Source organism: Toxotes jaculatrix, chromosome 10 (assembly GCF_017976425.1).
Source record: "Toxotes jaculatrix isolate fToxJac2 chromosome 10, fToxJac2.pri, whole genome shotgun sequence".
In the NCBI taxonomy this organism is placed as follows: domain Eukaryota; kingdom Metazoa; phylum Chordata; class Actinopteri; family Toxotidae; genus Toxotes; species Toxotes jaculatrix.
This window is the reverse complement of record NC_054403.1, coordinates 15693150-15720062: the sequence shown is the minus strand read 5'-3', so window position 1 is coordinate 15720062 and position 26913 is coordinate 15693150. Positions and strand designations below refer to the sequence as shown.

General features: G+C 43.7%; 5 protein-coding genes across 8 annotated transcripts; 4 read left to right on the top strand and 1 right to left on the bottom strand.

Moving 5' to 3' along the window:
* Window positions 1-98: 98 nt before the first annotated feature.
* On the top strand, window positions 99-5085 carry LOC121188533 (endonuclease domain-containing 1 protein-like). Its single transcript, XM_041048337.1, has 4 exons — window positions 99-1288; window positions 1411-1544; window positions 3442-3742; window positions 4375-5085. Exons 1-4 carry the CDS (start codon window positions 1196-1198, stop codon window positions 4978-4980), a joined length of 1134 nt encoding a protein of 377 aa, XP_040904271.1. The 5' UTR covers window positions 99-1195; the 3' UTR covers window positions 4981-5085.
* A 154-nt stretch (window positions 5086-5239) lies between these two features.
* si:dkeyp-121d2.7 (zinc finger protein 135) lies at window positions 5240-10234 on the bottom strand. The gene is made up of 5 exons (XM_041048336.1): window positions 10049-10234; window positions 9196-9545; window positions 7736-8031; window positions 6979-7090; window positions 5240-6815 (listed from the first exon to the last, which is right to left on the bottom strand). The coding sequence occupies exons 2-5, from the start codon at window positions 9512-9514 to the stop codon at window positions 5776-5778; spliced, it is 1767 nt and encodes a 588-aa protein (XP_040904270.1). The 5' UTR covers window positions 9515-9545; window positions 10049-10234; the 3' UTR covers window positions 5240-5775.
* A 300-nt stretch (window positions 10235-10534) lies between these two features.
* mif (macrophage migration inhibitory factor) lies at window positions 10535-12253 on the top strand. Its single transcript, XM_041047424.1, has 3 exons — window positions 10535-10742; window positions 11622-11794; window positions 11963-12253. Exons 1-3 carry the CDS (start codon window positions 10635-10637, stop codon window positions 12027-12029), a joined length of 348 nt encoding a protein of 115 aa, XP_040903358.1. The 5' UTR covers window positions 10535-10634; the 3' UTR covers window positions 12030-12253.
* A 2380-nt stretch (window positions 12254-14633) lies between these two features.
* On the top strand, window positions 14634-19972 carry LOC121188942 (zinc finger protein 728-like). 3 transcript variants are annotated; one of them, XM_041048890.1, is made up of 5 exons: window positions 14634-14821; window positions 15427-15838; window positions 16227-16297; window positions 16920-16980; window positions 17245-19972. In XM_041048890.1, exons 2-5 carry the CDS (start codon window positions 15514-15516, stop codon window positions 18531-18533), a joined length of 1746 nt encoding a protein of 581 aa, XP_040904824.1. In that variant the 5' UTR covers window positions 14634-14821; window positions 15427-15513; the 3' UTR covers window positions 18534-19972. The 3 variants fall into 3 exon arrangements, with proteins under 3 accessions (XP_040904824.1, XP_040904822.1, XP_040904823.1); XM_041048888.1 differs by having other exon boundaries at window positions 16227-16354; XM_041048889.1 differs by having other exon boundaries at window positions 14634-15101; window positions 16227-16354.
* A 237-nt stretch (window positions 19973-20209) lies between these two features.
* On the top strand, window positions 20210-23651 carry LOC121187964 (zinc finger protein 135-like). 2 transcript variants are annotated; one of them, XM_041047393.1, is made up of 4 exons: window positions 20210-21179; window positions 21316-21434; window positions 21601-21718; window positions 21899-23651. In XM_041047393.1, the coding sequence occupies exons 1-4, from the start codon at window positions 20759-20761 to the stop codon at window positions 22891-22893; spliced, it is 1653 nt and encodes a 550-aa protein (XP_040903327.1). In that variant the 5' UTR covers window positions 20210-20758; the 3' UTR covers window positions 22894-23651. The 2 variants fall into 2 exon arrangements, with proteins under 2 accessions (XP_040903327.1, XP_040903326.1); XM_041047392.1 differs by having other exon boundaries at window positions 21592-21718.
* Window positions 23652-26913: the final 3262 nt, after the last annotated feature.

The window sequence follows — 26913 nt, the reverse complement described above, 5'->3', positions numbered from 1 at the left end:
GCCTGCACATTTCACTTTATGGACACATTTGCGTACATACTCAATCCACCCACAGGCAAACGGCACAAAAATACTTGGATGCATGAACCACAAAAATATTGTTTGACATGCAAGATCAGCCATGACCTTTTAGGATTAACTGCAGTGTGTTGAGTGTGACTTTTTCTTTTAAATTAATTGTTACCTTGGCAACAACTGCCATTCCTTGCATGGCTGGATTAATGTGCTAGGGGGGCCCTGAGGCTAAATGAATTAATGGGCACCTATTTATCCCCCCAAAACTCATCCCACTTTCTGTGCAGTGTTTTTCTGTGCTGGAAAACTACCTGGCCTGTGTGGTCATTTGATTAAACACAAATGATTTTATGAATGTGTAACATACAGTAAGATCACAAAACTGCACAGGATTAAGGTTCTGAAACTTGATTTTGACACAGGGAGGACCTCAAGCAGACTCTCTGCAGACTACTTGTTACTCTGTGTTGGGCATGAGCCCAAGAGAGATTTAAGGAACGCTTTTGTTTGGCTTATTGATTTTGCTGCCTTCAAAAATAATTTCTTTTATCACTGACTTAAAACCTTTTGAGAAAATGAAATGACAGTTATATTTCATTGCAGTTGTCTTTGATGGACAGCCACATTTTTAGAATGACTGTCTCAAAAATGATTTTAATTTTACATTGAGAAAATACACTTACTCAAAAAATATGATGTCTTTGCTTTGTATATTGTACTGGCTGTTGTATCTTGGATGTTTCTTTTTGTTTGGTTCACTTCAAAATTAACTTACATTTTAATTGCTATCAAGGTGTTATTGTCAAGCTAGACATAACAGATAATATAGTATATCTAGCAGTGGCCCCAGGGAGCCATGAGTTTAGATGCTCGACCAGTAACACAATGTTGTCTGCCTTCTGCTGTCTTACATCTGTCTAACAATCTGTCTAACAGTCATGTCTTTTTCCATCGCAGGTACATACCGTCAGCTCTCTGCTCTGTTGTGCAGGATCACCCCTGTGTTGAATCCATTTGTCTTTTTATTTTGGGTTCTTATATTTTTACTGCACCATATTGTTTGGTTTTAGTTAAATAAGTGACATTAGTTTAAGTTTATCTCTTGCATAAACTGACCCTCAATGAGTCTGTTTATAAAAAAATTACAGAAGTGAAATAGCTGTGACTCAGTCATGTGGTAATGCTGTTGCTGATACAGAGCATATTTAACCGAAGTGTTGTGTCCGGATATACAGATGATGACCGTCTGCTCAGCTTGGAGCAAAAGACTTTGGTAAGGCTAGTTTGTCTGAGAGGAGATCTGGAGCAAAGTCTGTGTCCACAGTTTGATACTAAGCATCTCCTTCTCCACAGCAGGTCTGTAATATACGCTGAGATTTCTGTTCTTTTGCACAGGATGTGTCAAAGGATGATGCTGCAGTTCATTGTGGGAGTTCTGCTTCTTCCCTGGTTTGGTGGTCCGGTGCTCGGGGAGGTTGGCCACAGCTTCTTGCAGTCAGCCTAATAGAAGTTGGAAATATGAACCACAGGTGAGTAGAAAAACAGTGTGCAGAGTGTGACTGTGTCACACATAATGTGTGTGCAGGTTTTACTGAGATGGAGAGTTTACAACAGACCCCACTTCATTTAAGCGTGCTGCAGATAAATTCACATTTGTTGCTGCAGCGTGAAGTGTTTTTCTATCGAACATAAATAGATCTTGCAGAAATGAATTTGCATGTGGATCTACCAGGAATTTGTATTTGAGTTTTAAGGTGGTGGTGGTAAATGTGAGAAAGAACATCAGCAGTTCCTGTTAAATACTGCATGTTAAATGAAGTGTCACTGTGGTCAGATGTGACTTTTTGTAAATGCGGTTTTTGCTGTTACTTTCAGCCAGAAGCAGCCTCGCTCAAACTTCCTATAGAAAACTGCAGTCAGAATTTCAGAATTGGGGGACCAAAAAATGTTTGCTGGTCATACTGAGCAACAATATGACTCCCCGCATACTTTTGGCACCATTGACTTTACTCAGGTCATCATTAATGACTGATCATTAACTATCATTAATGATAACCAGAAATAAACACTAAAAAGTGGTATCTCCTCCTCTCTCTCATTAAGCTGGTGTCTAACAACGCCACGACAGATATGCAGCCTTTTCCGACCTACAATAAAAATTTGAGGAGTGTGAGGAGGAGCCAGGCAGTGCTTCAGGACTGCAGGAACTCTGACTACACCAGGGGCCACCTCAATCCCAGTATGTATCAGAGGACAAAAGAGGACCTCGAGGCCACCTTCACCCTGACTAACACTGTCCTTCAGTGGAAAGTGTCCAATGAAGACACCTGGAATCCACTGGAGGTTGAGGTGTTAAGAAGATTCAAAGCTTTCTGCAAAGGGCAGATGTATTTTTTTCCCTACACATGCTGCAGTGGGAAGAAATGACCGCAACAGTGGAGAGGAGGCTATGCCAGTTAATGTCAAAGCGAGGGCCTCAGTGCGAGGCTATGATGTGAGGTGGATGACTTTAGAGACTCTGGAGGGCATCCTGAGACAAAGGCTGGCAAATTGTCTAATTTTGTTTTTCCTTTTTTACAGAAATACCATGCACAACTCACTTTTTGTCAATGGAATATGCAGATTTTACTTAAGTTTTTGTGTCCATTTCGAAGAAGACCTTAGTGAGACTATTTTGTCCAACAGTTATTGGTCTAAGAAAACATCTGCCAGCAAAGTCTATCTTTACAGTGTCTAACAGGTATTTCTTTTTCCAAAACTATGAGATTTCTGGACAAAGCAAACCTTACACCTTAAACATTCAGTTTACAGTCATGCAAGCTTAGCATACATTTTATTATATGATATGACGGATTTGCATTATACTGTGGAAGATTATAGGGAAATTACCTGGATCATCACAGGATCATATGTAGACACCTGATACAAATTCAGTCTTTGTCAATGCCTTCAAGCTGAAGCACTGAACCTCTCCAGAACTAGAAATACACAAAATGCTTACTCTTTCTCCCACACATGGCTTTTTGTCAACTTTGAAATGTTGCCACACTTAGTCAGAATTCTGAGTTTAAAGTCAGAATTCAGAGGAAAAAAGAATTCTGAGAAAAAAAAGTCAGAATTTATTTTTTTTCACGTGGCCCCACTCCTCTTCGGTATTTGATTCGGCGAATAGCTGTGTCATGTGGTAATGCATGGGGCGATGCTGATACGGATAAAGAGCATATTTAACTGAAGCGTTGTGTCCGGATATACAGATGATGATCGTCTGCTCAGCTTGGAGCAGAAGACTTCAGTAAGGCTAGTTTATCTAGCAGTTTGTCTGAGAGGAGATCTGGAGCAAAGTCTGTGTTCACAGGTTGATACCAAGCATCTCCTTCTCCACAGCAGGTCTGTAATATACGCTGAGATTTCTGTTCTTTTGCACAGGATGTCTCAAAGGATGATGCTGCCGTTCATTGTGGGAGTTCTGCTTCTTCCTTGGTTTGGTGGTCTGGTGCTTGGGGAGGTTGGCCACAACTTCTCCAAGTGCCCTAAGTTCTTCTATAACGAAACTCCACCAGTGGGTTTTAATGGAGCAGAATACCAGCCGATCTGCCAGCGCTACAAAAATAAGTACCGCTTTGCCACCCTGTATCATCGCCAGCATCGCGCACCATTGTACTCTGCGTACATACTCAGCCCTGCAGACGGCAAACGGCCCAGTAAAAGATGGAAATATGAACCACAGGTGAGTAGAAAAACAGTGTGCAGAGAGTGACTGTGTCACACATAATGTGTGTGCAGGCTTTACTGAGATGGAGAGTCTACAACAGACCCCACTTCATTTAAGTTTGCTACAAATAAATTCACATTTGTTGTTGCAGCTTGAAGTGTGTCTCTACAGAACATAAATAGATCTTGCAGACATGAACTTGCATGTAGATCTACTAGGAATTTGTATTTGAGTTGTAGGGTGGTGGTGGTAAATGTGAGAAAGAACAGTAGCAGTTCCTGCAGTTCAGACTTAAGTCAAGGGCGCCAGATTCATTACCAAAAAGTGTATGTTAGTCATATTGAGGACCAGTATGACTGCCCCCATACTTTGGGCACCATTGACTTAACGTTCATCATTAATGACTGATCATTAATTATCAATGATCAATTATCATTAACATGAGAAGAGGTTTGAGTTGTGTTTTAAGTTTAGGTTAAGTTTAAGTTTAATGTTCCTTCAAATATCATCTTTCCTCTGGCGAGGTAATAAAGAAAGGAAAGTTGCACAGACTTACAGACGTGGCTGTTCATCTCAAACGGTATTAAGGGTCAATAAACAGGAAAACTGTTTAAGCTTAGACAGTGACATGTCTCTCTGTGTTTCAGTTGGCGTTTTCCCGTGCCGGCTCAGAGATGACACCTTTCCATTCCCCCGTGGACCAGAATGTGAAGGAGAGCCAGGCGGTGCCTCAGGACTATAAGGGCTCCAGCTTCACCAAAGGCCACCTCAATCCCAGCATGCACCAGGAGACAAAAGAGGACCGTGAGGCCACCTTCACCCTGACAAACATAGTCCCTCAGCAGAAAGGCTCCAACTCTGGTCCCTGGAACCAGCTGGAGAATGAGGTATTGAGCAGATACAAGGCTTTCTGCAAAGGGCCGATGCATGTGATCACCGGGGCCATGCCTTATGAGTCCGTAGAGCGCTGGATTAAAAACAGGGTATCTGTTCCTGAGTACATGTGGTCTGCCTACTGCTGCCCATCCTACAGCTCTGACCTTCCTGAGTCTGTGCAGCCATTTTTCCCTACGTATGCTGCAGTGGGAAGAAATGACCGCAACAGTGGAGAGGAGATTGTGCCAGTTAATGTCAAAGCGAGGGCCTCAGTGCGAGGCTATGATGTGAGGCGGATGCCCTTGAACGAGTTGGAGGGCATCCTGAGAGCAAGGCTTAACACAGAAATCAGTCTGTTTCGTGGGCAGTGTAAGTAACAAAGGGTGACAATCTTCAGCAGAAGCCAGTTGTTAACTTACCTGCACACAGTTCATGCATTATAGGCAGGGTTATGGGTTTCACAGAGCAAACCCCCCCCCCCCCCCCCCCCCCCCCAAAAAAAAAATCATCTTGTCATCTCATGATGGTTGGAAATGAATATTTCTGATATGATTTTGCAACTTTGATTAATGCCACCATGTAACATGTTCCCTAACGCAATGATTTTCCAATAAAGCAAGACTAAAATGTGTCTCAAGTCTTCTGATGAATTGAAATATTTATTTCTCGATGATATGATCAAAACACAAACATACAAAACACCAAGCTGTCAGTTATATTGTCAGAGAAAAAACAAGGTCTTATCTCAGATTTAACATGAGTGAATTGCTGATAAAAAGATAGAAATTTACAATTTAATCATCATCATAAATAAGTACAAGCTTTGTACATACAAATGTGAACACCTCCAATTAAAATGGCTGGACGGTCTGAGAATGATTTTATTTCTCCTCCTACAGAGAAACATATACAGTTATCCTCCTCTCAGCTTTGACCGTTTGCCCTCTTTATCTGCTCAACCAAATTCATCATCCACACACGTGTATCTGCTCCTTTACCTTCACGTCAATTTAACTTTTCAACCTGTCAGAGTGTAAGAAAGGCCAACTCCAAATCACTGAGAATAAAACTAGAATGTAAAAGGTCACATTCATCACCTAAATTCTACCACATTCGATTAAAAACCAGCTCTTTCTTCTTTCCAGTTCTGTCAGAGGTTTGAGGGCGAGGCTCTAAAAACACTGGTGGTTTTTCAGTTGCTCCACATCACTAAAGCCTGTCCCACAGTTGGAGCACTGGAGTGCTGCCTTTTCACTGTTGTGTATGAGTTGGTGTCTCTTTAAGTATTCCACGCGACTGAAGCGTTTTCCACACGCTTCACACCCGTACGGGCGTTCACCTGTGTGGATCCGCTGGTGCCGTTCCAAGTTGCCAAGACGACTGAAGCTGCGTCCACACTGCGGGCACCGGTGCGGCCTCTCGCCTGTGTGCACGAGGTGATGCCGTTCCAGCGAGCGCGAGTGTGTGAAGCGCTTCCCGCAGATCTCGCAGCAGTGCGGCCGCTCGGCGGCGCAGGCACACTCGTGGTTCTTAAGGGCCCAGGCGTGGCTGAATGTGTTGCCACAGTGGGCACAAGGGAAAAGACCGTCCTCTGCTCCACCACTCTGTAAATGGGCGCCTCCTAGTGGACAGGGGTGCTCCTCCAGCTCAGCCTCTGAGGTGAAGCCTCCTCCACACTGTGGGCAGAAGTGGAGCAGGTCCCCGCAACTCTCCTCTTCCCCTCCGCTGTCCCCAGCACTCCCAGGGGCAGACAAGTGGGGTAGGTGATCTGACTCTCCCTGCTCCGCCACATCCTCTCCAGTCATAACCGTGCCCGAGTTGCCCTCTCGCAACTTCTTTGACCAGCACAACCTCAGCTCCCCTCCCCCTCCCCCTCCAGCCCTCACACTGTCCTTCACCCTGCCCTGCCCTATCTGGTCCTCTCTCTGCAGTGTGGGCGGCTGAGGCTCCAGCTCTCCGTCCTGCTCCATACCATCAAGACCTATATACTTGGGGGCCAAGCTGATCTCGCTGCCTCGCACCGCCTCTGAGTCAGGCTCAGAAGCTGTCATCGCAGCCTGCTCGCGGCCTCTCTCAGCCCTGAGTGCGGACTCCAGACCCCTCAGCTCATCCATGGTCATGCCCCCCTCCGATGGCTCTGCTGAGCTCACCTCCCAGTCCTCCTCCTCTTTCTCTCCTGGATGAAGAGTTGGGGGACGGTCTGAGAGGTCTCCTGAGTAGAGACAGGGGGAGGTGGAGGAGGGGAGACGCGAAAGAGAGATAGAGAGAGTGAGAGAGCTGCCATGAGCAATCATTTCCACTTTCTTTCAAACTACTGGTCTCTGAACATTTCACTAACTTCCCCTCCCTCAGTCAGTGTGTCCTGGGCTCATTACCTTCGCTTTGGGCTCTGGAGGCAGTGTGGAGGTTCTGGTTGGGCGGCTCCATCTTCAAAGCCTCCTTGATTAGCCGGAGAGAGGCGGGCTGATAGCCCTCTGTTTGAGAAAACTGCATAAAGAAACACAGAGAGTTATAGGACAAACAACTGAAACCAGGCAGAAAATGCAGTTTATTGTTAAATTTATAACTTTTTTCCCAAAGTGGCTTGTTAACTTACATGTAACACTCATCACAGCTATATGTCACGACCCTACCATTTCTCATGTTTACAATTAAAGCCATATGATTGGATATATTTCTTTAAAGCTGTTTTAGGAGCCATAAAAACACCTTGAGAGACTTTACTGGGAGGCTAATAACACATTCTGCATGCTTTGAATATTCAAATACAGAAGAGAAGTGAAGAGTGGATCGGTGCCCTACTACTTGGTCATGTGGTGGAATAGCAAACAGCTTTTCACCTCTACCAGTAGTATTTCTACCTAAAAGCTCACTGCACTTGAGATGTGGAGAGCCCTCCTCGACGGCCCCCTCTGGAAGCTAAATATCAGCTCAAAAGCTTTCCTTTTATCCACTACATCTCAGCAGTGATTTGATGGCTGAAGAACACAAGCAAAACTCTCTCCTGTATTACTGCTCTCTTTTCTTGTCTACATTCCCTCTCGTTCTATATGAAGCTGCTGAGCAGTGCAGAGATGATGTGCCACTTTCTCCTCCTACTCCTCCTCCTCTGAGAAAGCCCGTCTCCCTCACCTCCTCTTTGATGTTGGCCGTCTCCTCCCCCTCACCGCTGAGGCTGCCCTCCCCTGCCTCATCCTCCACCATCCCTCCCTCATCCTCTTCATCCCCAGGGAACTGGATGAGGTACATCTCCCTGGCCTCCTTCCCCCCTCTTCCTCCTGCTCCTGCTAACATCCCCACAGCTCCTCCACTTCCTCCTCCTCCTCCACCACCACTGCCGCCGCCGCCGCCACCTCCTTCTTCCTCCCACACACCTCCAGGCCAGCCTTTGCCATAGGCTGCTGCTGGGCCCTTCTTTGACTTGCCTCCTGTGGAGAAGAGAGCAAGATGAAGGAAGGGTGGGAGGGAGGTTGAGAGTGGAAGGAGAAAGTGAGGAGGGGGGTCAGGAGGGAGGGAGTGCACAGGGAGACAGGAAGGAGAGAGAATGAAATATGAGGGGGAGAGAGATAAGTGGGAGGTGATGATTGGAAGGTGATGAAGGGGAGAAGAGGGTGGAGAAGTGGGAGGAGGAGGAGGAGGAGGGGATTTGAGAGGCAGATGAGAACAGGAGCAGAGGGGAAGTTGGGGGGAAGGGAGAGAGAGGAAAGGGAGCAGAGGGAGGAGAAGTGAGCGTGATGAACAAGTGTGGAGAGAGGGGCCATAGAAGGACAAACAAGAAAGCAGAGAGAAAAACATGTGACAGAGGAGAGGAGTGAGAGACAGATAAGAGAGGGAGAAGTGGAGTTGGCGGGGGCCAGAGGAGGAGGAGGAAGAGGAGGAGAGGGAAGGGGGGTGAAGAGGCAAAAAGAGGAGAGAGAAAGACCGAGAGAGGAGATGTGGAAGCGGAGAGAAAGTGTGTAATTATGGCGATGGCGAAGAGGAGCGGAAGAGGAGTGGAGTGGAGGATGTGGGGGAGGTAAGGAGGGAGGGGGAGAGTGTGTGTGCAACGTGATGAAGGAGAGAACAGAGCAGGAGGAGGTGGGGGCGGGGAGAGAGGAAAGGAGGAGAGGGCGTGAAGGAGAGAGGAGTGGGAAGGGGAGGAGGTAAGAGTTGGAGAGAGACAGAGGGACGTGAAGGAGGTGGGGGGAGGGAGAGGAGCAAGGCAGGAAGGGAGGGAGGGAGGGAGAGTGTGTGCAAAAGCACAGAGGAGTGGGAGGGACAGAATGCAGTGAGAGAGACAGAGGAGAGGGGGAGGTGAAGGACAGAGGGAGAGATCATGAAGAGGAGGCGGAGGAGGAAGGGAGGAGGGAGGGAGGGAGAGATCAGCTCTTGCCAGATGGTTTCCAACAAAACAAGTGCGTCTTCACATAAGCCCTGAGTGGAAAGCAAGAACTCTGTTTCTCACATTAACAAAAAAAAACACAACACAATCATACTGAAACATGTAGGATGTTTAGCAAGGTGTCATTTAACAGTAAAAGCGGCTTTACACCACAGTCCAAAGGTGATGTAACCCTCCTTGTTGGGTAGGAAAAGCCATGAGAAATACTTACGGGCCCCCTCAACTTTTCGTTTCTGTCGCCCTCCGGCTCCGTCCTCCGTCGCTGCCGCGGCGGCCGCCGCCAGCCCGGCGTTGCGCCGGTTGGCAGCCCATCCCATTCCGTACTTGCGCTCGGTTCTCAGCTTGTTCTCGGTGAGCCTCAGCCGCAGTTTGAGTGCCTCGTTCTCCTTCCTGTTGAGGGACAGCTCCACCAGGTAGTCGTTCACCGTCTCCTGGAAGAGTTTGGTGATCTCACAGACCGAGGCTCGGATCAGACTGTCCATGACGGCCGTCAGATGCGTCTCAAATGTGGTCACTGACTCCTCCATCATCTTGGTCACAGGGTCCTGGATGGGGGCGGACCTGATGATGGTTCGGTTACAGGTTATGCTATTGTGATGATCTTGGTTACATTTAACCCAGTTTTCCTACTTGGATCACAAAACTTTCACACTGTCCAATCGTCTGGATAGGTATAGCTACTGTATACTTCATGTCTAAACTCAAATCATCAGTGTCAGTTAGAAAAATTAACTTTATTTGTCGATACTAGCTAGCTGTATCTCGACAGTAAAGTGTGACAGGGCTCAGTGAATCACTCTGTAACATCATGGTTGTTCCACCTCTGTTATCACTTAATTAAAGAATACACATTGGCTGTTTATTTAAAAAAAAAAGCACAACGGTAGTATTGTAGTTTAATAGCTACCAAATGCACAACCTGCGTCGGGTCAGCTTGTCAGTAAACTTGTATTATTGATCGCCATCCAGTATTGTTAAAGCAGAAGAGGAGCAGCAGCTGCCTCCGTGAGGTTTTAAAGTGAATGTGCTAGCACGCTGGCTAATTTAGCTTTGCATATACGCACCGTTTGTGAGACGAAATCCGAAGGACTGACTTGGACGCGAAACGGCGACAGACGGTACGATTTCACGGATCACGGGTGAGCTTGGCCGTTGTTCGTGAGCACGGAGACGAGGCGACAAAGGGAAGCGCCATCCAACTTCTGCCCTCTCTCTCTCCCTGCCACTGTTTTCCTCCTCGCCTCCTTCAGCGCTGCTTAACGATACCTGTCAACACTGCGCATGCCCGGTACCGTAATTACCCTACTACACTCAAGAGCGGCCGCACCCTGGAATGAACACGCACTCAGATTTCATTCATCACGTTCTGCTCAAAGTTGTCTCAACAGTTCTGCTAAGGAAAGAAAAAATTAATAACACAAAGAAAAATATCTATCTTATATTTCACTGGACAGGCTTTGTGTTCAACATGTGTCACCTACAATGTCTTCCAGGATGGATGGAGGCGCTGTGGTCATTTTGTCGCACGGTTGCACAGCCTCCAATAGAGGAAGAGAAGTGTCCTCGGGCATTGCTTCCGCCTGTGTGTAGGATCGCAGCATCTGCAGCGTGTGAAGGGGAGAAAGACAGCACCAAGAAAAACGAGCAATCATGCCGATGTTTGTGGTGAACACCAACGTTGCCAAAAGTGATGTGCCAGCGGCCCTGCTGTCCGAGGCCACAGAGGAGCTGGCCAAAGCTATGGGCAAACCTGCACAGGTAGGCCGGGGACGCGTTCAGCCCTGCAGGGTTTTTCTATGAAATTAAAGTGCTTTTCGCCTTTTTTTCCCCCTGTCAATCACGGAACATCGTTATACATATATAAAACCCTGCTGGGTGGGACGTGACCAGCACCTGAAGCCTGTTTTCCGTTTTACTGCACATAGACGTAGACATGCTATGCTACTGTGATGAATGAATCATTCTGGTGTCTTGTGCAATTATGCAAACATAGGCTTGACTGTTATTTGTAGAGCTTTTGCATCGGTTAATGATTGATCAGTTCACTAAACCCACAAGAACACATCTTCTATAATGTCATACAAACTGATTTTAACAAGCAGCTGACATTCTGTAATTTCGTGGTGGGTTTTGAGTGACGATTCTGTGGTTTATTGACTAAATGTCTTTAAATTTGAATGTTTTTAGGCTTAAATGTGTTAAAGGAATTCAGCATTCCACTCCACTCCACTAAAGCAATATTAAATCGCATTTAGACAATTATATAGGAAAATTACACTGTAAGTTAATCAGCCAAATTAATGAATGTAAATACAATAATAATAATGATAAAAACAATCTTAAAATTTCACTGATTTTGTTTTTGTGGCGTCAAAAGTTTCTTTAGTGTGCAGTTTCAGTGGGGTTATTTAGATTCATGACTTCACTATTTAAAAAACCAAAATTGCATTACCACCTTCACTGTACTCTGTATTTAAAATGTGCCCATCTTTATTATGCTGAAACTATGCTGGAAAATGTCACGTTCAGCCTCAAAAAAGGTTAAAAAAAGATCCTTAAAAACTGAGACACCACACTGTATTCATCCATTCAGTGTGGGCTGACGTCAGTTTTGTATATCTGTCTTTTGTGTAACAGTACATAGCTGTGCACATCAACCCTGACCAAATGATGATGTTTGGAGGAAAGGGAGACCCCTGTGCACTCTGCTCCCTTCACAGCATCGGCAAGATCAGCGGTGCGCACAACAAACAATACTCTAAACTCCTGTGTGGACTCCTCAACAAACACCTGGGCGTCTCTCCTGACAGGTAGCAAATATGTGCATCAACCAGTACATTTACCACTCACAGGCTGATAAGTGGAAGTAGTAGTATTGTGACAGAAACACAAAAACTCAGACACTCCTGTATCTTGCGTACCTTGCTCACTGTTAATATCCAATCTCATTAACCTATTTCTGTTTGGGTCTATTTCAGGATTTATATTAACTTTGTAGACATGGATGCAGCTAACGTGGCCTGGAACAACACTACCTTTGCCTGAGATGGAGGTCGACACGCTGAAGTAGAAAATCATTCCAATATTTTGCTACATGTGTGAGCACATTTAACAACGACAGAATGAAACAGAATGAAAGAGCAGACATCTGGTAATCCACTGGCCAATATACTGTACAGCTGTCTTAAAAGCACTTAGCAAGACCCTTTAGCTTTGCACTGATCCTTTCCCCTTTTAAATGCAATAAAATGATCCCTGTAGACCATAAACTGATCTCTCTCTTCCTTGATTCTCTAGCCTCCCAAACACACGCTACATTTAACAAGCTTGTTTTTTGCTGTTAGATTCAGCCCTGGAAAGCATCCTTTAGAAGATAATACATCTTTCACATTGTAACAAGCGCAGGTGTAATAAATAGCATTAACAATGGCTGCCTTATGTTCAAGTGTCTCAGTAAGCTGTGGCAGTGTGACAGTGAGTCAGCATGCATAAGACCCTGAAACTGAAGCAGCTAAATGGAATTGAGCTATCATTGATTTTGTTATTTACACCTGTTTTTTAACACCCGCTTTTGGTGGATAGTTTAGGTGAAAACTAACAACATGTCCTTGACAGCAGCTATGTTTTTAAATTGGAAGCAAAGAGATGATGACAGCTCATTGAGTTGTGCATTTAATCACTCAGCTGATGGGAAGATTTATGATGATGTCTGAGTGAAAAGAGCGCTGTCAGTTATTTACTGTAATGCCTGCTTGAAACTGTCCGAGCTGAATGCCTATCAACTTTTGCTTCCCCACAGTGAGCCAAGTGTGTGCTGACATTTTGAATCTGTTGCTCACCTGGTATTCATTGACCTAGTGGGAGATTAATTTTAATACCCAAATTTATTTGCATCACTCCTTCCTTGCTACCTTTTGGGAAGCTGCAATTATGTTTTTCAGTGAACTGCACATATACAGTAAAAAAAATGCACATCACTAAGTATACCTATGGTAAGAGAGAGATTTTTTCCTTATATTGTCTTTGTCTCATGTATTTCAGTTCGTATTCCTGTATTGTACAGCTTGATGTAACAACTGGTGTTTGTGTTTATATACAGTAGGATATTAGCAGTCGCTGTGATGATGGTATAATAACCAATATGTACTGAAAAAAATATATATTGTAGGTTTTACAAGGAAATAAGCATTATGTTATACAACACTTTTGTAATAAATACATGTCCATTATAGCTGAAAATGAAAAAGCACCATTGTGCTGGCGAAGGCAGATGTTGGACTTTCCCAGAGTAAAGAATAAATTATCTATCTTGGTATATCTAGCTTTAGGACTGAAGGGGAAATAAATGCAGTGTGTATCAATGGATTTCAGATAATCAGGTTTTGTGATAACATGCAAAAGTATTGCTAATATGCATTGGCAGATTCATATAGAACAGTATTCAACATCTTAGAAAACAATACTAAAATTTTGTCTACCCTCACTGTTTAAAACAAGCACAGCATGTGCCATATCTACTGCAGCTCTGGCTCTCTTCCCTGCTTGGATAAGGTTTGTATCATCACCATGGTTTGCATTTTCTACTCTTGCTTCTACTGACTAAACACCACTAGACCCACTTGTCCACTTTTCTTTGTTTATGGTGTAGAAACTATCAAAGTGCATGTGACTTCTCATTAATAAATCATACATCATTTTAATGTATTGTGTAAATCAGTTCAATTCTAGATTATGAACAACAAACTGTGGGACACATCGGCTACGCAAACAGATTGTAATCCTGTAAGCCTGTAAGCCAGTGTTTACCTTGACACAATTAGTCTTCCACTTGTCCATGGTCATGATATCTGAACACAAAATCGAGAGGAGGATTTTCCACAACCTGGCAATGCAAAACCCCCAAACTCTATATAAATGCAATGATTAATAAATACATTACTTAAACCTTATAAATCCCTTATTACAGGTGCTTTATCAGAAAGAGGCACTGAATGTACATTCTGACAGTTATAGACACTTGGCAGTACATTTCTGAGTGCAAATATAGCATCGGTTCATCTGCAGTTTTGAATTTTCGCCAGAATTTGGTTAGACCTCTTTATACAGAGTTATTAGTGTGTTTCATTAGAATCAATCCCCACATACATTATGAAGTTTGACAGTAAAATCTATCTCAGAAGGCTGTGAAAGTTTTTTTTCCCCCTACATAATCTAAAACATAGAAAAAGCTACAGCTCTGTGTCCCTGTTATTTTCCACGTTTCTCCTCGGCTCGCTATTCTTATATTTAGCCTACAGTTAAAGCACATGAGGACCTGACACATACACAACTGTCCTCTCTGTCCTCTTTCTCCCTCTTCTGCCTGTGTATCATCTTGTTTCGAGCCGGATTGGTTGCTATGGCGTCGGACTGGGTGACAAACAAATAGACAGCGCCTGCGCGAAGAAAAATATCTAACTATTTTCCACCTGTCGGGATAAACACGTTTTATTCTTATTTCTTTTTTATCTTTTCTAATTTAATATTGAGCGATAAAAATAAATATTCGCAGGGGGAAACTGTTGCGCGTAGTACAGTATAAATTTTTACGGCACCGCGTGAGATGACGTTGTGATGACGTGCCTTCCCTTTCCCTCCTGGGCCGCTCGAGTAAAAATGGCGGATGCAGGGCTAACGTGTTGGCTTGTTACCAATAAACAAACTCGTCTGATTTAATACTTAGGAGTCAGATGTGGACAAGCCGGGTTGCTGCTCATGTAACAAGTCTTTGGGTTCCAGAAAAAAGTTTCGGACCGTTAACCATCGTAAACAAAGTACAGTCGTTCTTGTTCCAAACGGTCAGTAACGTTATTAGATGCCCGCCATATGTAACATCCGTAACGTCACTTCAGAGTTTATCTTGTAACTCTGTGCAGTTTTTGTCGTTACAGCGCCTTTTAAAAATAGCAATCTGTGTGCGTAGCAGTAGCTGAAAGCAAAATCTGTTTACCCAGTCATAAACATAGCTAAGGTTAGCTCACGGAAACACGGTTCAGGAAAATAAGTGATATAGGAAAACGTGATCCATGCTTTAACGTCTGGGGTTATATTCTTAAACCACTGAGCCATCATTACCGGGTAAGGTCACCCCTGTTTTTGCTAATCGTATACAATTGTATGCCATATCTAAACGTTAAAAAATCTGATGATTTCCCCGAATGTTTCTCCTTAAGTCAAACTATATGGTTCGCAGTCATATACTTGAAATAGTCCCACCTCTACCCAGGCACTGCATACTTGCAGGCCAGGAGTTTATGTGGTTTAACTGGAAGAGGGAACACAAGTAACCCAGATGACCAAGCCACAGAGCTGTGTTTCAGCAAACATACACTCTGCTAAAGTGACCCTGTTTAAAGAATAATGTGCTGTTTTTGTATCTGACTGTAACCTCATCTCTGTTTAGGGGGTAAGTGAAAAGTGAAAGGACCGCAGCATCACACAACACTTTCCAATCAAGGACATCTGTGAGCTGCTTCCAGTTATTTCAGATATGACGGACTATCTGACGAGAGGGTTCAGGGCCCAGCTGACGACGGCCATGGATGCAGTCTTGAGGAGAGCTGTGTTTGAAATAATGATGCTCTTTGAGAACAGCCTACATGACCATCAGATGGAGCTGGCACATAAAGGAGAAGAGATTGCTCACCTTAAAACAAAGTTACAGACAGCAGAGATCAAGCTGAGAGAACATGAGTGTGGAGGTGACAGAGGAGTGGAGATGAACAAAACTCAGATGAATGAAACGCAAAGTGAGCCTGAAGTGGTTCTGAACCCCTCTGGACAGACTTCTGATGTTCCTGAGATTGATTTTGAAGGTATTGAACATACAGTACACTAAATAACACATTGCACATTCGCACCATTTACCAAGGACATGTCTGAAACATCACTGGGATGTAGTCAGATGTTTTTAGAAGGTGCATAATAGCTTAAATGGAGATAACCTGTGTTCAAGGCATGACAGGTGGTTTTAAGTGAATTATAAATGTGTCCTGAAGGTTCAAGAAAATTTCCATGCCACTAAGTATTTCTCAATGTATAGTAACCACTATCAGTTGCAAGTTCATGTAAGGGTTTCAAAGAAAAATAATTTTCAAGTGTGTTTATGTACATTTCTTACTACAGCACAGAGTAAAATGAATCACAGTATTATATGGCTTACATATACTGCTTGATCATGTCTGTGTCTTTTTGTTTGGCCAGTGCCTGATGACTGGTGTGCTCCCATTGGCTGCGAGACTGTGACCAAGCAAGAAGATTCTGTGTGTCCCAGTGTAAGACTACGCCCACTGTTGATTCCTCTCTTGCGCATTCCAATCATCAAGCAGGAGGTGTGTAACTGAAACTCTGGATGTGTTGGGATTACCATTCAGTATCATAAATCAGCAGAGAAAAGCGCAAATGATAACCTGATCATTTACGAAGAGGCAGGCTATAAAATTTGGCAGCACATCCTGTCATGTTGTTGATTGTTGTAGGTAGTTGATGGCACGGTAGTAACGCAGTGGAATACAAGATTTTCACAGTGAGAGGTGTGCAGAGGACAAAATCATCGGGGACAATCGGCAGCTGCAAATTTGATTCATTTTCATGAATGGATCAGTCATGCTTGATTGGCGGACTGGAAACATGCCGCCTCAGCCAGTGATACAAAGTTGACAAGATATGCTTATGTTCTTTGCACCTTGCCATGAGAGGCGTAGGTATATTGGATATAAGCAGCCTGTCAAGATAGGTTGTATTTTCCAGTATATCCATTTTCTCACATTTAAGCAAAGGGATTGAACGTCTCAAAACATCCAGAGAATTCACCTCAGTTTTTGCTTCTGATGCAGGTACAGCTCTGCATTGTTAATCATTAGAGATACCATATAACAAATAATATCTGTCTTTTAGGTGGCTGACTGTGACATTAACGCCCACCCGCAAACAAAGATTGTCAGGCGCTCCAGGAGAGGTGGGTTTCTTTCTTAACTAATTCTGTCATTCATTAGTTTGGGCTGTAAATATTTAGTTTTTTGAGAATTAATATTGTAATTGCCTTACCATGTCCATAATTACATTCACTCATTTTCACTTTGGTTTACCACACATAAGTATTTTTATGATCCCAGCAATAACAGCATTATAGGTTTAGGTGTGGCTCAGTAAATCATGTCTCCCGTGCTTTTTCTTTATATAACATTTCATTTCATTTTTTTGCAATGTTTTTCTTCCACAGGTTCCTCATTAAACAAGAGGCACAAACACACTCAGAACAAAAGTTTGCCAGTGTATGACCAAAGAACTCAACTTAAAACATTGAGGAATGACATGAAACAATATCTCCAACAAGTCAAAGAGGAATATTCTGACCAAACAGACGGCATAGGTCTTAGAAGAAGAGGGAGACATTTAACAGGAAAAGAGAAAGAAAATACAGTGACGAGAAGAAGAGGAAAAACAAAAATCCCAGCAACTGCAGAACAGAAGACAGTGCAAAATAAGGGTAAGAAGAGGTATACCTGCAAGTTTTGTAAAAAGGTATTTGACACAGCATTTGGCCGAAGTGTCCACATACGATCGCACAAGAGGTGCCAAGGTTGTAAAAAAGAATTCCCTTTTCCAAGTATTCTCGAGCGTCATAAACCATCCTGTGAAAAACTCAAGAAATTGTTGGCAGAGGAAGCGCTGCGCAATAACCATCCAAAACCTGAGTCTTGTGGTAAAGAAGAACAGACTCCACCAAGCAAAAAGCTGGTGATCATTAAGAAGGAAAGCACTCCTTCTTCTGACAACCACAGTGAACTACAGACCAAGAAATTCACCAAAAAGCAGTCCTGTCCGCACTGCAACAAGAAGTTTAGTTCATGCTTGAGGCTCAAGCAGCACATGCGTATTCATACTGGCGAAAAACCGTTTCCTTGCAGCATTTGCCCGAAGAAATTCCACATTAATCGGTCACTCAGACATCACATAAGCAGAATGCACCGGCACCAAGTGAATTCCAGCGAGACAAATGGAGATCTTGCGTGGACCCAGCCTATAGAGGACACTGAAGATAATCGAGACGATTTGATTTCACCCAGCAAGGACAAACATGGCACAGTCAACCGTAACATTGTCCAGAGACGACGCGGTCCAGACACAAGGCTGAGTCACAGGTGGCAAACAATGGGCGTACGGAGCTCTAATGGCTTCATCTGTTTACTGTGTCAGAAGTTCGTGAGAACCAAACGCCTGTTGATTGAACATTTTTGCATCCACGCAGAAGACAGGGCCGTGAAATGCGAGATGTGCCGCAAAAGGTTTTGTTCTTGTCAACAGCTACACCTGAACAAAAAAAGATGCCGTTATCCTGTGACCGATATCCAATGTGAGAAATGCAAAACGAAATTCCCATCACAAGCAAGCTATAATAAGCACGTGCCTGATTGTCTAAAGGTCTTGCCTAATGTCTGCAAGGTTTGCAGCAAAGGCTTCGTCACTGCAGGACGCCTCAGGAACCACATGGAGCGTTATCACAGCTAAGACAGTATACGGGTAGTGCCTGTGGACACTGAAGCACTGATGTTGTCATTTATGGTCTTACTGATGGATGCTGGGATTTTCCCTGCATTTAACATTTTTTAGGTGGCTTAAATTGAGCTGTTCAGTTGTTTTTACTGCTTTGAGATGCAATCATACGTTAATTATATGATTCACATCAGTATTAGCCATCTCTAGGTTAGTACTGTTAGTACAGTAATAACAAATATTGTGCCATCTAGGGTAGCTGCAAATGGCAAGTCAGAAAGCTATAGTTTTGATGGCAATTTGAAAATGCATATTTTATTAAAAGTATTTGTCCAGATACATGCAGCATTGTTGAACAGGACAACCACAGACTGAATGCCGCAGGTCTTTTGATACTGACTCTATAGTTTAACACCAATCTTATTTTGTCATTTCAGTCTAAGAGTAAGAGCCCAGAGGTAAAACTTCAGCGTCACTATTCATGTTCAGAGTCCAGTCCATCACCAAGTTCTCTTGTTCTGCCATTATCATGTGTTCCTTGTTTTAGCCAGATATTTTGTTAACAACACTAAGGAAAAGTTCACTGATGACATGAAAATCAGTTTGTATACTGTAGGTGTGGATGATGGATAACACCTATCAGTCAGTGTTATTTTAAATTGTGAGATTGTTTCAGGAAATTCAATTAAGAAAGCATTTATTGAAAAAGAAATGTGATTTTTTTTGCTAGTTCAGTGAATACCTGGGTGATGGGTGCCTGATCACGTCGACTTTAAAGTAGCAGACCTGCTCTTTGACTCCATTATTGGCTACAGTGGTCTAGTACATACTAGAGAATAACCACCCCGGTATAACGAAATCTCTGTGTGTTGAAAATGTGTTGCCTTGCATTATACAGTTCATTGTTAAATTGCTCAACCCTGTTTTTGTATTTACTGAGAGTAAATGTTCAGTTATCTGTACGTATTTGTTGACTGTTTTCCTCAGTCACAGGTTGCACTGCTTGATATCAACTTTACAAGCAGGGTTTGAGAAACTGCATCACTCATCCCTTTCAGGTCCCCCCCAGAATGTCTGGTGATGTGCTTGGTGCTTATGGACCTTTGCGAGTTTGCCATGTACAAAATTGGTTATCTTATTATTTGACAGATATCTGAAAACTTAACGTTGTGGAGGTTTCAAAGTTAGGTTGTTATTTCTTCTCATGCTTAAGTCCTGATGTAAGCCAGAATAGAAGGAGACATAATTTACATTTACAGTTACAAACCAAGTATTATTTTGTATGATTTGCATTGTTTTTCATTGATCCAGTTGTAGTACTAACTAGTATTAGTAGTAGCAGTCTTGGCTTACAAGCTTGTCTTGTTTTTTATGGGTTTTTTTTTTATTGAAAGAGGTTGTAATAGTGTTACTAGATGGAGGCATTTTCAGCATCACCCCAATAAAGTCCATATTTCACCCAGTCTTGCATATTTTTTGAGTAATAATTAGTTTTTATTCAGTTCCAGCAGTGTGCATCTTACATTAAGTAAAATTGTAGCACCACGTCGTTACTGAAAATTTCAGGAATGAATCTGAGCGAGGATCCTTACATTATACTTTTTTATTTATTTATTTTTTAATCTGCAGCGCCTGAGTCCTTCCGCTTTCTTATCGCGAGACTTGCAACATGATCACATCCCAGACACCAACCTGCTAGCTGGGAGACGAGTTAACGCGTCTTTGATTGTGAAGTGTTTTCATGGATTTGATGATCGCGAGTGATGATATTTAGCCACCGACTGTCGAGAGCCATTGCTGACCCGCGTCTTGAACTGCTTGCAATGCATGTACACGGTTAGCCTGAATACTAGCTTAAACAGGCTAGATCTCGCTACGCTTCGTTGGCTCCCTTGTTTACACGTTGGCGAGAGGCAATGTTAGCTAGCACACAGAAAAACACTGCATTACTTGTTTACTAACGGTTTTCTCATAGCTAGACAGAAGTTGAAGGTATTTATATTTTTATACTATGCAAACTGACTTTCTACATTACACCCCGTGGCTTGTCATCACTGAACACAACAGTAGCGTTAACCTACAAAATAAAGCAGACTGCATTGACACTGTAGCTTTATTGATATCGCTAAAATCGCAACAAAAGTCGACTTTTTAACCATAACGAGATTGGGTGACAAACGTAAGTGTCTGCGATAGATGGCGATTATAAATGGCGTTGCTGCTTAGCATGGCAGCATCTCATGGCAGCTCGTAGGTACCAGGGCAGAGGAGTTTACAGCGGTAGCCAAATCGTCCCCGAGCTGCCGCTTGAGGCCAGCCATAGAAGAAAACAGTGGTGTGAATCAGTCGTTGACATCAAAACATCATCGCAGAAACAAAGGACAATGGAGTCGGTGAGGAGTGCCTTCCACGCTCAGCTGGCCACCGTCATGGACTCGCTGCTCGCAGCCGCCGTGTGCGAGATCGCCAAGATCTTTGAGAGCAGCCTGTGCGAACAGCAGGCGGAGCTGGTGCAGAAAACAGAGCAGATCTCCATCCTCCGAGGCAAGCTGGAGAAGGTCGAGAGGAGGCAGAAGGCGAAGAGCGGAGGGAGCGAGGAAGGGGAGATGCCATCAGGAGACAGAGAGGGAGGCCTGAGGCAGCAGACCCTGATAGGATCAGGTATGACAGCTGACTTGGTTTTCTTGAAGTCAGGAGTTTATGGACGAGTCATTATGTTCATTGTCGCTTCAGTGAACTTACACTTTACACCAGAGACTTTACCGATATGCTAACCACCTATGCTTTTCTTGCACAGGACTGAATGTGGGAAAGGATGTGTCTTCTCACCAAGACCCAGTGGAAGGACTCAGTCAGAGCCTCAGCGGGCTAAAAGAGGAGGTCACAGGCCAGAACGGAGCTTCAGTAAAACATGAGGTTAGACCCTGTCCTGCCTGTCCCCGATTCAGAAGTTGGTTGTACAATAAACTGAAGTAGTTAAGCCTTTTTCATTTTTGAACAGCCAGCAAAAAGTGATTTTTGGACCACACTTTGCTGTTGGCTTTTCTGCATCTTACAGACTTGTTTTGCTTAGTCTTCACAGCGTGCTGGATCACGGCCTACCATGGGGGCTGTCGCAGTCCAAACTGCAGAAGGAAGCCTTGCTGCTGGGGACCAGAGGCAGTTAGATACCCTGTCTGCCACACAAGCCAAGACCAAATGTAAGAGGTCACAAAATCCTTTTCCTGCCATTGATCATTTAGCCTTTTCTATGCTAGAGCAAGTTTACCTTTAAATCCCTTTGAGTGTAAGGGTGGTTTGATAAGGGATGATTGATAAGTTTGTTTGTATACAGCAACATAAAGTGTGTCAGATTTCCTTTTCTCCCAATTTGTCCACAGTGTCTCATTGGGACCAGGGCAGTCGCAGTGCAGACCACAGACCGCTACAGGATCAAGCCTCCACCCCTTTTCTCTCCATCTCCCAGAGTGGACGTTGCTCCCCCAGGCCTGACCCAAGCTTAGCTCAACCAGGAGAGTGGTTACCAGGCTTGGATGCTACCCGAGGTGGGGTGTCCAGTCTGGAGAATCTACAGGCAGATGGCACCAGCTGCTCTGGTCCTGCTAGCAGCAGCACTGCCACAGACGCACCCTGCTTCCGACCTGGTTTTGGTTCTGACGAGACCAGCAATGAAGATGACGATAGTTCTTTCCCTTTCCTGGACCAAGAGCCTGAGAACCAGAACTCCAATCAGAACTCAGTGCAGGGCCAGGGTGTTGGACAGAGGGGAAATCGGCAGGATCAATCCCAAGCTCCCTCTGGTGAATCACCATGGAGACCCAGAGACGACAGGGGTGGGAGAGGCCCCATCAATCATACACGGCGGGTCACAACATATGGCAACAGAGACCCTCTCCGTTCACAGTCCAATTCACAGTCGCTCACGCTACGGCACACCAACACCCTCAGCCATCCTCCAGCTGCTGGTGGAGGGAATGGACGACCTTACACTTGTCCATACTGTGCCAAGTGTTTTACATACCCCTCTCATCAGCGCAGACACCTTTTGCGCCACACAGGAGTCAGACTGCATCCCTGTCAGTTTTGTGACAAGAGCTTCCTCACTCCCTCGGAGCTCACTGTGCACACTCGCACACATACAGGGGAGCGACCTTTTGGCTGCGCTCAGTGTGGTAAACGTTTTGCTCGCAGCGGGAACTTGAGAGCCCACCAACGGGATGTTCATATGGGGAAGAGGCCCTTCGCTTGCACAGAATGTGGAAAGAGATTTGCCCACAGGGGGAACCTAAGGGTGCACAATCACAGAGTCCACCAAGGAGATCCCTACTACATGGAAGATCAGCAGGAGCCTGACATAGGCCCTAATCCCATTTGAATAAGATTTAAAACAATGATGGTTCTGCACTTTAATTTTGTTGGCACAATAAACCCAGAGGAACATGTTTGAGGGTTTGTTCCACCTAAACTTATTACTGAACACTTAAAACAGTTTGAAAGTGTTTAAGGGTTTTGTTTTCTTAGTTTATCTTCTTTCAGATTTTATGTGGGGCAACCATAAAATTAGCCCCCATCAAATTTTATGTTATTAATGAAGTACATGGTAAGTAAACTTTATTTAAGTGTCTTAGTTTTATTTTCTATTATGATTCAGTGTCAGAATTGTGGATGACACTAAAAGGGAGAGCTTTCTATTTAACTGTATTGTAAATGACTGGATATAATGATCAACAAATAAGAAATATTGGCTGTTGTGGTTAAAAACAAAACATTTTCTACAGGATGACCCTATCTTCCAACAGTTTTCTGCCCTGTCAGTGGAAAGTCACTGAACAAATCTGAGTACCATTTAATTACTTGAGGTGACAGTACTTACTAAATTATGTTTTTCATAAAGCCAATAAAGAAAGGCTAGTTGATGTTAGATTTAGACATGTGGCATGCAGAGGTAGGATAGCACATCTCTTCCTTCAAAATCATGCTTATCTACTGCCCGTCTCCTCATACTTTTATTTACACTGTGCTTTAAAATAGAAACATTATTGCAACAAGTAAATAACTGTGTTGTTAAAGAAGAACTGTGCTTTTATTTTGCATCCTGTTTTTTGCAAAGTGAAATTAAATAATATACTCACATACAAACTACTTGTTCTCCACAGCCTGGAACATGAATGTGTTGTACAAGTACAATCTAAAATTGATGCACCATGGTTTGCCAGACACTAGAGGGCAGTGTGAACATGCAGCAGATTCATAGAAATGGTTTTGGACATCAGTGCAAGTATATTATTGATAGAAGTGTTTCTCTCAGCATGTTTTACCATGTGCCCTATATTTTCAGATTTTTTTTCCCCTTATGTATGCACTTGTGTCATCATACCATCTCTCGAAGGGAGATGGTGTGTAAGCACGTGCTTATAAGGCAAAATCAAAATGTTACGATGAGAGTCCTAGGGTTAGTGTGTTTACCTCTACAAAGCAGTTGGACTTGTATGTGATGTGTGTAAAAGCCTGGGCATTTTTATTAATCACCTTTAATAGTACCATGACATTTTTACACCAATCCATCATCCCTGAAGGACAGGCTCATATTTTTTCGAGCCTTTCATGAAACAATATTCACATGCACTTATGTACGTTGAGTCATCAGTCCCTGCAACTGGGGGACACTTGTTCTGTGAAAAAAAAAACTAAACTAAAGATCAGCTAAAGCTAATATGTGACGGAGAGAGGGAATATTTTGTCCCTAATCACCTACGTACATGAAAATGCCTCGAACATGTGGGATGTGTTGAGGTTGATGAGACATTTGTCCCCGTCTCTCACTCCCTCTCTCTTTTCACACACACAGTCTCAACGGCTGAGCGAGGCCTGTCCAAAGCGTGTGTATGTATTCCCCAGGCTGCTGAGTCCTTGGTTTGCTCATTGAAAGATTACATTCAGTGACCGCCTCCAGTGACCTCCCATCCCCCAAAGGTCACCTGTGTCTGTTTCTCCCTCTGGGTTTTATGCTCACAGTTATAAAAATGAAACAGCTTTAAGAGTGCACAACCAAAGGCCAGCCCTACACCGGCTCCAATACAGGACAAAGAGAAGGCCACACATTAATAGGAATGGGTGTATGTCTCACTTACAGAGTTTTATATTTATGGATTTATGAGTCAAATCGGGGCAGTGTGTGTGTGTGTTTGTGTGTGCAACTGAAGTACTGTTAATGTGAGAGGATTGAGTCCCCACTGAGTAAAGCTGCCGGCTCTTACAGACCTTTTAGGTGAATGTACTGTGTAAGTGCTGTATTTATGTGCGGATGAAAGCATCGGGTCAGATAGAAATCCAAATCTAGATGCAGATTTGGGTCTCAAAATAGGTATGTCTATGTGTCTTTTTCATAAGCAAGGGTCACATAGGCTTTGCAGTGGGTTTTTTGTTTGTATATTTGGTGATGTATAATCTCCTTTCTGCTCTAAGCAGCTTTGCCCTGGGGGAGAAAGGCAACAAAATGAGCAGTTGAGCAGGCTGGAAGGACTACACACTACTGGTACTTTGAATTTATGTGTGAACAGTATTGCATAAAGGAAAGATGTGCATAGATATTGGTTTTACCCAGCGCCATATACCCTCTGGTGCTGGGTAAAGCCAAATAGAATCATTTGACCCAAGTAAATGGCTCCACAGTCCATTCCTCTAATGATTTCATTTGGTAAAAATTGAACCTTTGTTTGTTTTCACAGTCAGTGTGTAATAATAACTATATCACTGTCAAGTAACCATGTCCCCATCTGTGTTTATCACCACGTGATAGTGTTATCGTTCTGTTTTCCAGCAGGGATCAGGCTATATTGTGCTCTTTACCTTTTATGTCACCATGTTTCAGTTCATTTCTCTTGCCCCTGAGGCTGCTTTAATTTGCCACAAAAAAAAAACAGAAAAAAAAACTCTCAACCTCCTGCCATCTCCTCGCTCTTGGCCCAAGGAGTCATTCCATCACTATCCCTATCCCGGAGTAAAATTATCCCCCTGACATCAACTTACTACAGCCCCCCCCCCCCCTCCCCCCCCAAACACGTCATACAGATGTTAAAAGAGGATGTATTAACCCCCACTGAGGAATCACTCAAATCATACCTCTGGATATTGTGTGTGTGTTTATTTTTATGTGCAAACACCTCTCTGTTTTTATCTTTTCCATTTTCAAGCATACTCGTGTGTGTGTTTTTATGCATGGTATGGTTATATTCACGTGCACACTTACCAGCCTCCCTGTGTGTGTGTGTGTTTGGGCTGCAAGGGGTTTAGCATTGCCCCAAGGCTGCTCATAATCTACCCGGTCCCACCACTCCCCAGGGGCTGCAGTTTCATGCGGGTTGCCATTACTGTAGTGAAACCCCCCCTTTAGGGGATTACAGTGCTGTCTCCCGCTCAAGGCAGTGAGTTGATCCATCGTCTGCTGACTGTATTTAAGCACTCACTTAATGTGCTAATAGTGTTAGACTGGGGAGACGCTGCAGAGCTTTTAACTTTCATCTCTTAAAGCTCTTTGTCTGTAGAAAATGCTGATTTCATGGCTGCCAGGCTTAAATCCATTGGTAATCAGTCACAATCACAAAATATTAAGTGAGGTTCTGGATGTAGATATGATGTGATAACAAGGGTTTTTTTTTTTAAAGAAAGAAGAAAGAAAAGACATTGATAGGATTGTTTCACTGTTATTTTGGATGTACGGTATGTGATGCCAACAGTTGAATGCAAGGACAGCTTTCTACTCAGGCACTGGGCTTTATGTGTGCTGAAGAGCAGTCACTGGGCATTGTCACTGGGTTGAATCTCGTCCAGTCAGTGGGGTGGACTGTTTCTCTTCACATTTTAGGGGGTCACAGAACGTGATGTAGGGGTGGAGTGGGAGTACATTATCTTCCTCCTTCTGAGTTCCTGGGTTTTCCAAGTGTGTGTATGTGTATGTGTGTGTGTGTGTGTGTGTGTGTGTGTGTCTGCACAAATGAGTGTGTGTGTTCTCCATAGGCTGCTCTTGGGTTGCTAAGCAACCCTGTGTCTGCACAGTGGAGTGGGGGTGGAAAGGGAGAGAAGCACCAGGTCAACAGAGACAGACACTCACAAGCACTGCTCCGTCTGATTGGACACATCAGTACTCCTGATGAATGATGCTGATCATTATCATGTTGACTGGCTGGAGGCCTGAACAGTGTTGGGGTGTGAAAGTCCACTCCATCCCTCTACAGAAGATACAGTCCAACTGTCTTTCTGAGAAACTGTGCCTGGGACTGTGATTTTCTTACACATCGCTAACTGTATAAGAAAAGCCTGAAAAAATGGATAAAGGATGTGTATTTGAGAAGATACAGAAGTCTGCATTAGTGTAAATCAGGCTCCTTTGGTGTCT